The sequence below is a fragment of the Miniopterus natalensis genome, chromosome 15 (genome assembly GCF_054644295.1).
Source record: "Miniopterus natalensis isolate mMinNat1 chromosome 15, mMinNat1.hap1, whole genome shotgun sequence".
Classification (NCBI taxonomy): Eukaryota; Metazoa; Chordata; class Mammalia; order Chiroptera; family Miniopteridae; genus Miniopterus; species Miniopterus natalensis.
The window spans coordinates 47,858,975-47,870,916 of NC_142095.1; the positions used below are offsets into that span (position 1 = coordinate 47,858,975).

The following is an 11,942-nucleotide window of genomic DNA, read 5'->3' on the forward strand; positions in this document are numbered from 1 at the left end:
CGCATGGACTAACTATACCTCTGCTGGAAATTTCTTCCCAGTTCACTGATGATACTTCCTTACATTTCGAAGGGCTAGAAACAGCATTTCCGACGTCCGAGCATTTGTGCCTGACACTTACTTTTAAAATATTATGTATCTATGATGTGCCGGTCACCCTTCTGGATACTAGAAACATGAGACGAGCACACCAAAACGTGCCAGCAGTAAAACTGATGCTTTCTTTGAAAAGGCCTGCACCCTGCGAGGCAGCGAGACCAGGGGCTGCCCGTCACAGCCGCAGGTGAAGGAGCCGAGGGCGCGGGAACTTCGCAGCGCCCGTCCCGGTGGGGCGCCAGGCCCCGGCCCACACTCCTTCAAGGGAAACCCCAGTTATCCAGGGCTTACCCCCCCCGCCCCCGCCCAGGCTATCCAGGACCTTACCCCCCCCCCCCGCCCAGGCTATCCAGGACCTTACCCCCCCCCCCCCGCCCAGGCTATCCAGGACCTTACCTCCCCCCAGCCCAGGCTATCCAGGGCCTTACCCCCCCCCCCCCCCCCCCCCGCCCAGGCTATCCAGGACCTTACCTCCCCCCAGCCCAGGCTATCCAGGGCCTTACCCCCCCCCGCCCAGGCTATCCAGGACCTTACCCCCCCCAATCCAGGCTATCCAGGACCTTACCCCCCCCCAGGCTATCCAGGACCTTACCCACCCCCCGCCCAGGCTATCCAGGACCTTACCCCCCCCAATCCAGGCTATCCAGGACCTTACCCCCCCAGGCTATCCAGGACCTTACCCCCCCCAATCCAGGCTATCCAGGACCTTACCCCCCCCCCCAGGCTATCCAGGACCTTACCCCCCCCAGCCCAGGCTATCCAGGACCTTACCCACCCCCACCCCCACCCCCTGACCAGGCTATCCAGGACCTTACCCCCCCAGGCTATCCAGGACCTTACTCCCCCCCCCCCCCCCCCCGCACACGCGCTGCTCCGCGGAGCGGGTGCCCCGAGCGTCCCGGGCGGGCGCCGGGCGCGGGCAGCGGCGCCCCGACCCCTCCTCTGCGCCGGGCGGCGCGCCCGCAGCGGGCTCGCAGGTGGCTCGTTGGCGGTGGCTGCTGGGCCCCTGGGGCCTTCCTTCAGGTGACGCGTCAGATTTCCTTCGCATCCTCCGACCCCAGCACTCCGTCCATTCCCAGTTTTCTCTGGTTTCGCAGCCTGCGTTCGTACCGGAAGCCAGTCATGCGCAGGAGGTGTGGGGAATGAAGAACGAGGTTTAAAAAAAAAAAAAAAAAAAGAGCCGGGGACCTGAGAGAGGCCTACACCGGGAAAGGTGCCCTGCAGGAGCTGTCCCGGCCGTGCCCCCGGGATGACAGCTCCCCCGCTGGAAGACCACCTCCCGGGCCGGCTCCGCGCGCCCCAAGGACGCGCGCCGGCGGCCTCGGGCTCGCCTCCTCCGCCCGAACCAGCCAATGGGAACCCCCGGCTTTGGCTTCCACGCGACCCGGACCACGCGGGAGCGGGGCCAACGGAACTACATCTCCCGAGGCGCCTCGCGCAGGTCCTGACCAATCAGCGCCGGGAGTCCGGAGGCTAGGGGCGGAGCCGCACGCACAGGCCACCCCATTGGCTAGGGGCAGCTTAGAAGAGCCGGAACCCGGGAGAGGGAGAAGCGAAATGACATTTCCTCTTTAAATAGCTGGAGCCGGGGCCCCGTGGAGAAATGGCCGCGTCGGCAGGTGGGTCGTATCGTGGCGAGGGAGGCGTGTTGCGGGGGAGGCGGGCCGGGGCCGGGCCAGGCTGCGAGCTCTGGAGGTGGCGATGAGGGGCCGGGGAGAAAGATGGAGAGGTGGAGAGGGATGAGGGGAGGGCGGCTGGACGGCGTGGAGGGCGGTGGGCGGCGCGGCCGGACCGGGATGGGGAGGCCGGGGACCCGCCGCCGTCCCGACCTTTCGGGAGGCTGTTGGAGCGGTCCTGGCGGCCGCCATCCCTCGCGCGTCCCCCGCGAGCCGCTCGCCCTGGCGCTCGGCCGGGACGCTCGGGCTGCCGGCGGAGCCGCCGCGGACTCCGCGCCCGTTGCGTCCGCGCGGACCGTCCGCGAGCGCGGGCGCGGGCTGCGGGCTCGCCGGGCTCCGAGGAGCAGGCTGGCGCGGGGACCGGCGCCGCGCTCGCCCCGACCCTGCCCGCGGCCCGCTCGGCGGGGCACAGGTGCGTACGTGCGCCTTCCTGCGGGAAAAGCGACCCGGGCGAACAGAAACAAACAGAACGAGCAAGCCAGCCGGCCCGCGGCGCCGCGACCGGCCGAACTTCTTGTGGTTGTACGATTTTTCTCCTAGATTTAAATAAGCCTTCCCCAACACCGAATGGGATTGCGTCTCCAGACACAGCCAGCGGTGCCATGGACCCCTTTCATGCTTGCAGTGTCCTTAAGCAGCTCAGGACAATGTTCGATGAAGGACAGTTGACAGACATTGTAGTGGAAGTGGACCACGGGAAATCATTTTCCTGTCATAGAAACGTTCTTGCTGCCATCAGCCCCTACTTCAGGTATGACGACGGCAGAGCCCTCTGTCGGAACCGCGCCACCTCCCTCCCCGGCCCCGGCCGGTTCTGCACGCACTCACCTGCTGCGACGAAATGAAAACAGATCACAGGCCCCATATATATACATATACACACACATATATATGTACGTATATACATACATATATGTATATATATACACATATATGTATAATTATTTTTTTCCTTGTTTTTTCCTTGTTTTTGACTTGTTGGGTTCTTCTAGAATCAGGTGGTTGTGTGTGTGTGTGTGTTTTTATGTTTGTGTTTGTTTCAGGCAAATGTTCGGGAAATCTAGAATTGTGCTGCCCAATATGGCAGCCATTAGCCACACGTGGCATCGAAACTTTATTTAAAATTAAACAAAATAAAAAATTCAGTTCCTCAGGCACACTAACCACATTCAAAGTGCTCAGGAGCCACATGTAGGTAGTGGCTGCCGCATTGCACAGCCCAGGTACAGAGCATTTCCATCACTGAAAATGTTGTTGGCCGGTGCCGGTCTAGAATTGGCTCCAAAAATTGACCCATGATGCGTATTTCTTTAGTGCGTGTAACGCTTTTAGAGTTTAAAACATAATAGACTGTTCTTTTGAAAACAAATTACTGTTAATAGATTGTTTTAATGCCTTGGGGATAAAAGCAGTGAAATAAAAATAAGTGAAATACAGTTTTCTGTGTACCTTAGTGATTATTTCCAAGATTTGCAGAAGCATTTTTTAAGCTACGTTTTGTATAAAACTTTGAAAAGTTAAATTTTAAAACTGGAGTCTAAAAAATAATTTCATACTCTAAGACATACCCTTAAGAAAGGACCAGTAATAAAGGCAGCTTCTGGCTTGAGTTTAAGTTCTCCTTTTGTTTCAGGTGCTCATTTTTTTAAAGCTTTTCAGTGTCCAGTAATGGTGCACGAATGAACAGGAAATAATTTTCTCGACCACACTCTGAGTGTGCTGCTTCCTCTTGAAGGTGCTTACCTTTATAGGGCATATATAGCAGTGTAGTGTTCCACACAGTAGTTTCTGGTTCCTATTTATCAAAACACTGAGTTAAATGTAGTCACTTCAGCCTGATGCTTGTGATGCAACCAGTTAGACTTGCTAGAATAGGTCATTCGACTATTAAGTGTTAACCGTCATGAGGCAGTGAGCTGGAAAGGAAAAATAAGAAACCCATGTAGTACACAAAAAATAGGAAGTTTGGCCTGGTTATGGAAACTGCTGGTGAGATTTACTTACCCAGACTATCCATTTGATATGTTTAGGTTATTTATGCATTAAAAAATATTTAGATATATGTCATAATTAAATGCTTATCAAGCTCTGGGCTAAGCTTACTTTGTATATATTGCTTTATATAATTTTTAAAATTCTGTCTCTGAGCAGTTGTCATTCACATTCTACATGTGATAAAACTGAGGTGTGGGGGTGGGGGGTGGAGATCAAGTGGCCTGTCTAAATCATCTGACTAATAAGTGGCAGAGGTTGGGTTTGATTCCAGAGCCAGGCTTCTTAGTCACTATATGACCTTTAAGGAACAGGAGTGTTGGTTCTCTTTTAAAGTCACCTTGCAGACGTGTTTATTATATAAGGTTTGAAGAGTTTAAAAACCCCAAAACACTGAATTTCAAAGTGAAAATGTCTGTGTCTTACTGAAATGTTACACTGTCTTATATCATTAAGTGTCATACTTAATTAAAATTCATTTTGAAGACCTAAACAAGCCACTTTGAAAGAAGTATGCTATAACAGATTTTCTTAATTTCCAAGAAATTAGATATCTGAATTCAAATGAAGATATTTGTCTAGAAAGTGTAAGGATTGGATTTTTGTCTCTTGCTTGTCATGTTTGTACAGAAGTTTCTTGGCACGGTGCTGTTGCTTGTGTGAAATCTAGAAAGTCATACTTAATCGTTTCTGAGTCTTGCATCACTGGCGGAAGAATTAGAATAGCTTGGAATCTGGCATAGCTGTTTCATGCCCCAGTGACTTCTCAGAATTAAAAATTGTATTATTACAAACATTTTACTGCTCAGGGTTTTGTGTGATGAAGTGCTCCGACTTTATATAGAGTTTACATAAGGAACCTATCAGAACCGAGAGCTCATCAGGTGTCATACTGTTCCTGTGTGTGAGACCAGCCTATTCAGGTGAGTGGTAGTTCCCATGATAAAGGGACATGTGGCAGTGTTCTCTGTTGGGAGCTAATCTATGACTAATGAAGGGCTTTATTTTTCTTTTTAATTGGTAACTGTATCGCTGAGTTTTTCAGCGCCTGAATTGAAAACCAGCTCATACATTGGAATATCTAGTTTACAGTCATCAGAAAAAGCCTGTGTAATATTAGACTTAGAATTTACATTGTAGAAGTAAAAATAGGACTCAAAGATGGTTAACCCAGGTATCAAGCTGGGTCTTTGTGATACCTGTATACCTCCAGTATTTTGAGAAGATTTAATTTTTAAATTAATTTAATGGAGACTCAAAAGTGATTGAAATCTCCCTATTTAAGGATATTTTTTGTAGCATCACACTTAAAAATAAAATGGGAGGTGTCTGGGTCTGTCTAGTTAACTTTATCATCAGTGTTAGGTCACTTTCTTCAAGAGACATCTAGTAAGTATTCTAGAGCAAGCAGTCCCTTTCTGGAAAGGCTTTTAAAAGAGCTTTTGATTTAGTTTTTATATTTTAATTTTAAGAACAGCCTTGAAAGAAACCTTAAATGAGGGAAAGAAATACAAATAGTGTTTGTAAATAACTAATACTTAAGAGCCAGGCTTTGGCTATTTAATGTATTGTCCAAGAAAGGCCCATAAGTGCACAGATATTTAAAAACAAACAAACAAACAAACAAAAAACTTGGTTTCAAATGTGAAAGTTTGGGATTTAAAAACCATTACCTCTAAGAATCAGTTAATTCCTAAATTTTCATTAGAAGTAGACATTATTATCAGCCTACTGTAATCTTTATTTATACACAGATATGAATAGGTAAAATATGGTAACTTGGAGAATATTAAATATATTTTTTTGAGTAAAGGTTTTCAAAATGTCCAAGGATAAGTGATGTTCTTTATGTTCCTTATAATTGTTAAGGAAGCACTCACGAGATAGTTTTAAATAGAAATAGGTAGAGAATAAGAACTTATGAAGAATGTTTTGGTTTTCCAAGATGAAAATTTTAAAGATATATTTTGGGCACAAGTTGCCTTGTAAATTTCCACTGGGATTTGAAAAGTTTTATTAGACAGTCTCTATATGCTAATGCATCACATTAACACCTCTAGGTATTCTTAAACTTTCTGACTGGCCTGGTGATTTAAGATCTTAAGTCCCTAAGGCAAATTGACCAGAAACCTGGATGGGGGCTCCAGTGAAAATCAGGTGTCCTGGAATACCTTGTCTCAGAGTTGGCACAAAGTGGACTCGTCCTGATGAGGTTTTTGAGATTAGTCAGACTAAATCCTATCCCCATTCAGAGTATCAGGAAACACATTAGGAAATATTTTTCAGTTTCAAAGGTTATCTTTGTGGTAAATTTATACTTCTAAATATTTGCCAACATAACTTTTATTTATAGCACGCATATAATATTAAGTACTCTTTCTTTCATAGGTCCATGTTCACTAGTGGCCTTACAGAAAGTTCTCAAAAAGAAGTTCGAATAGTAGGTGTTGAAGCTGAATCGATGGACTTAGTGTTGAAGTATGCCTACACCTCCAGAGTTGTTCTGACAGAGGCCAATGTTCAAGCTTTGTTTACCGCAGCTAGCATCTTCCAGATTCCTTCCATCCAAGACCAGTGTGCTAAGTATATGATCAGTCATTTGGACCCACAAAATTCTATTGGGGTCTTCATCTTTGCTGATCATTATGGTCATCAGGAACTCCGAGATCGATCAAAAGAATACATTCGTAAAAAGTTTCTGTGTGTCACCAAAGAACAAGAGTTTCTCCAGTTGACAAAAGATCAGCTGATAAGTATACTAGACAGTGATGATTTAAACGTAGACCGAGAAGAGCATGTTTATGAAAGCATTGTAAGGTGGTTTGAACATGAACAGAATGAAAGAGAAGTGCACCTTCCAGAAATTTTTGCCAAATGCATACGTTTTCCTCTGATGGAAGATACCTTTATAGAGAAAATTCCACCTCAGTTTGCACAGGCTATAGCCAAAAGCTATGTAGAGAAGGGACCATCCAACACTAATGGCTGTACACAGAGACTTGGAATGACTGCATCTGAAATGATCATATGTTTTGATGCTGCCCACAAACACTCAGGAAAGAAGCAAACAGTGCCTTGTCTAGATATAGTCACAGGAAGAGTATTTAAATTGTGCAAACCACCAAATGATCTAAGAGAAGTTGGGATTCTTATCTCACCAGATAACGACATTTACATCGCAGGAGGATACAGGCCAAGCAGCAGTGAGGTGTCCATCGACCATAAGGCAGAAAATGATTTCTGGATGTACGACCATTCCACCAACAGGTGGCTACCCAAACCGTCCTTGCTTCGGGCCAGAATAGGCTGCCGGCTGGTGTACTGCTGTGGTAAGATGTACGCCATCGGAGGGCGTGTTTACGAAGGTGACGGGAGAAACTCGCTAAAGTCTGTGGAGTGCTATGACAGCAGAGAAAATTGCTGGACGACTGTTTGTGCAATGCCTGTGGCCATGGAGTTCCACAATGCTGTGGAGTACAAGGAGAAGATCTATGTCTTACAGGGTAGGTGCCTAAGGGATTTAGTTCATGCAAGGGTAGAGGTCAGATTGTGTTTCACTTATGCTAAGACAGGTGTTTCTTCCTGTTAAAAGAAGAAGACCTCTGGGTTTATTATCATGGACTTTAGTGGAACAGTGTGCTCTTTAAAGGCCCTATAAAGAAAATAAACTTTTAAATAAAACAAGGCAGATATTTTTAAGTTACTAAAATAATCCTGTAAATTTTTTATGTTCTTATTGTGTTTTGACATCATGTGGAATAAGTATTTTTGAAAGCATTCTTTAGTAAGTAATAGTTTAGTATTTTTGGAGAACTATTTCAGAGCTGTTTTTAAGACTTTAAACAAGAAAGCAAGGTTGATACATGACCTTATTTTGCTCTTCAGTAATAAATAATCAAGAGATGATGTAGCAGCTACTTTTCTTATGGAACTTAAGGATTAGTTTCAAAGAGAAAAACAAAGCATTAACTAAAGTTATACTAATCAGTTACCCAAGGATTTTGGATAAGCTTTATGATTGCAAAGGTTACAAAAATTAATTACAAAGATTTTGAAATTATAGCCCTCTGATTTTAATTTCAGTGCAGTTATGTTACCTTCCCTAATACATTGTTTTCAGGGTTTTTCCCACTGGAAAACTTTGAGATGTCACCTTTTTCTTACATTATAAATGAGAGGGAATATTCAATGTACTTAGCTTTTGAAAAGATTTTAAATGATACAGTAGAAGCAGAAAAAGTGACTGGGTGAGAATAAAAAAGACCTTTGTCCCAAGGTTCTGATTTGAGATAACTACTGTTTTTCTTGAGTTTGGTTTCATACATCATGGGTGGTTGAATGTTGAATGCAATGTTGATAATACCACTGATAATACCACCACCCTTATTTCTCTTCTGTGTTTCTTAGTTGCTTATGTAGAAATGTTTTCCTCACTTCCGACTTTAATGAAACAGGAAAAAGGACAACGTCTGTGTAGCTACACAACGCACATGAGTTCTTAGTTCTTGTTCTGTTGTTCTCTCTAAATTATGCTCTTGGCTGTAGCCCTTTATTTGACTTAAAATTTCTCAGCAGAGCTTGAACCCATGTATTAAAGTTCAGTAAAAGTTAATTTTCCAGAAGGAGTAGTACTTCTGGTGCCTTATTGTAGTTGAATAGAAACACAGGCATGATTTAGGTTTGTTTGTTGGTCTTGCTGAAAATTGGAATATAAGAATGGACGTATAATCCATAGAGTATGGTTGGGTAGGTTGTAGCATCCAGTATGAGGAAGCTCTCTACATATATTTTGGTCTTACTAGCTAACCAGTTAGTTGATAGAAATAGAGTTAATTGTAAGACACTCAGTTGGAAGGTAGAGGCTGTGTATTAATATAAATACTAAAGCAAAGTAGCATTGAATTAATAGAACTTCAGGGCTGGAATGAACATTGTTTAATCCAAGGTTGTATTTTATATAAGGGGAATCTGAGGCTCTGAGGGTTTTCTTGATGACCCATCATTGCTTTTAATTTATTAAAGTGGATTTTAGATGTTAAAAATCAACTTTCTATTATATATCATCTTTCCTTTCCATAAGAAATTTGTAGAGAGTTAGTACACGTTAGAAAGTTTTAATTTCTCTATTCACTAAGAATCCTGTTACAAGTTCATCATTTAAGGGCAGGTGATGCGCAAGCGAAAACTGGGAGTTTAACAAGCTGTTTTAAGAAAAATTGAAATTACAACGTCACTGTTAAGTAGGCGGTTAATTTTGTAGTTAAGAGTAAGCCTAGTTCAAAACAGTTTTCAAGGAGAAGCTCAGTTTAGAAGGAGATATTTAGGTATTTCTAATCTAAACAAAGCCTCTTTATATAAATAAACTTGACATGAGTAGTCAGAAGCTTATGGTATACTCTCTGTGTATCATTTATTCTGTTCATAAAGGGTTCAGATTTTTATATCAAGGATTTTATAAAAATGTTATAATTAGCCAAACTCTTGAAAGTCTTCACTAATTTAATTCTTTTAGACATTTTTATATTAGCAGTCTGACTCAACACACCCTTTTATTGTTAAAAAAGAATTGAAACCAACTCAAAGTCAACTTCATAAACTGTGTGTGTTTTATATTAAAGAGAAATATGTTTTCACCCTTTGAATATTTGTCTTTTCGTTACGGCAACACTAAAATAAACACATAAGTGCACCATTGACACAAATCTGAACAATTCCATGTACTATCTTCTAATTAAATAATGAGCACATAAATTTATAGTGGCTTATTCATGATGAAGCCATAAACACACTTTGACCTCACTTGCTAACCATTAGTAAATAATGCTTTTGTAGAGCCGGCTTAAAATAAATTTTCTGAAATACACAATTGGATACAATAAATGGAACCAAGGTCATTTTTTTTTCTTTTTAAATTTTTATTTATTGATTTTAGATAGAGGAAGGGAGAGAGAGAGAAACATCGATTTGTTGTTCCACTCATTTATGCATTCATTGGCTGCTGCTTGTATGTGCCCTGACCTGAGACTGAACCCACAACCTTGGTATATGGGGATGGACGACGCTCTAGCCAACTGAGCTACCCAGCCAGGGCTGACCCAAGGTCATGACTCTTATTCTGCCATCAAGCCAAAGTAACTCCTCACCTCTCATTACAAACACCCCCAATTCAGGTTGACTATATAATATTATGGGTTATATTGTGCCATGGAACAAAGAAGTTTTAAGCTATTTTATAATTACTGTATCTCTGGAGATTATAAAAGCAATATTGTAGAAAGTGAAATATTTGAAAAGTTATGTTCTTTGGTCTTCAACATACAACCAAAAAGAGACATATAAATGTACATATTCTTGTTTTTCCTTTTTTTTTTAGGAGAATTTTTCCTCTTCTATGAGCCTCAAAAAGACTACTGGGGTTTTTTAACCCCTATGACTGTGCCTAGAATCCAGGGCTTAGCAGCTGTATACAAAGACTCTATCTACTACATAGCTGGAACCTGTGGAAATCATCAACGCATGTTTACTGTAGAAGCCTATGACATTGAGCTAAATAAATGGACTCGTAAGAAGGATTTTCCATGTGATGAGTCCATCAATCCATACCTTAAACTGATACTTTTCCAGAATAAACTCCATTTATTTGTTCGAGCTACTCAAGTGACCGTTGAAGAACATGTCTTCAGAACCAGCAGAAAAAATTCCCTTTACCAGTATGATGACATCACTGACCAATGGATGAAAGTGTATGAGACCCCAGATCGGCTCTGGGACCTTGGCCGGCACTTTGAATGTGTTGTTGCTAAACTCTATCCTCAGTGTCTTCAGAAAGTACTTTGAGTAGCAGGCCTTAGTGAGTTCATTGACATCTAGTGCTTCAGGAAACTTAGTCTTTTAATGATACAAGAAGTGCTGTCAGTATTTAAGAAAGCTGAGAGAGTTTGTACACGGAAGTGTGTGCTCTGAAAGATTACAATGTAGGGAGTGATGCCTTTTCATCCTTGTGATGTTTTCATTTCAGTAAGCAAAAGATAACAAAGTGCAATTATCAGCATTTTTTTCTGATACAAAAACAATCATTTTCATGCTAGAATTTTGTGATAGGCTCTGACATAGCAGATGAATTAATAACTATGCAGTCTTATAAGAGCAATTAGGGTATTATTGGTTAAAGTCATCCAGACTAGTTTGATGTGACTTTTTATTTTAAATACGGGTAAAACTCTGAGGCAATATCACTAGAACTTTAGCTGTGACCTCTCCAACACAGAGAAGCACTAACTTAGATTTTTATTCTTAATATATATATATATATATATACTTATGTACTGTTTTCAAGTGTACTGAGATTTAAATGTGTTCTGTTAGAATAGATTGAAGGAAAAACAAATCATCTCAGAAAGAACTTTTTTCAGTCGTATTGTTTAATATTTCCCATATAACTTTAAATTAAGCTAAAATTTTAAAGTAGCTGTTTTCTGTTGGTAACTTTTTCAAGTGCTAAGACTATCTCATTTGAAAAATCCTGAGAAGGGCTCAGATTCACAGGTGGCTGGTGCTAGTCTAAGTTAATTCATGTATATAGTAGATGGACTTAAATCGTCTGAGCCTATGCCTACCTTTCAAGTTGGTATGTTGGTTTTGTGGCCCTCGTACTTTACCTGTCAAACTCTTGTGATTTCACAAGACTCTCTACTTGGTTGAAAGCAGAATATGGCCGGCTATTGGTCCAGCTGGACTCCGTCTTAAGACAGCGAGAAGAGCAAACCTGGTTTGCACTGACACGGGCCATTTGTCATCTCACCTCCCTTTGCATCCTCTACTTGTCTAGTCTCGATCGGTACAACGAGAGGTAACTTACTCTGTTCTGCACAGAGCATAATGTGAAGTTTTACACCTACTTTTAAAATTCTGTTTTACAGAAACATAGAACTCCTGCAGTGGTTGAATTTAATGGCTTTTAAGTTACATGTGACCATTAAAACCTCATTTTCTTTTTAATTTTTGCACTTAACAATGATAAATATTTTTACATTGAAAACCTTGTTCTAGCTGAAGGTGACTGAGAAGGAAAAGAACGAGTGACTAGAACCATAGCATTATAGGTACTAAGTCATGTTTCATATTTAACTGATAAGTTTTTAACAGTCAGTTAGGAATATTCACATAAAGGACAAACCA

The 11,942-nt window shown here is 42.3% G+C and overlaps 1 protein-coding gene across 1 annotated transcript; it reads left to right on the forward strand.

The window, feature by feature from the left end:
- The first annotated feature begins 2,283 nt into the window (after positions 1-2,283).
- Positions 2,284-11,231, forward strand: KBTBD8 (kelch repeat and BTB domain containing 8). The gene is made up of 3 exons (XM_016204204.2): positions 2,284-2,523; positions 6,153-7,267; positions 10,138-11,231. The coding sequence occupies exons 1-3, from the start codon at positions 2,375-2,377 to the stop codon at positions 10,599-10,601; spliced, it is 1,728 nt and encodes a 575-aa protein (XP_016059690.1). The 5' UTR covers positions 2,284-2,374; the 3' UTR covers positions 10,602-11,231.
- Positions 11,232-11,942: the final 711 nt, after the last annotated feature.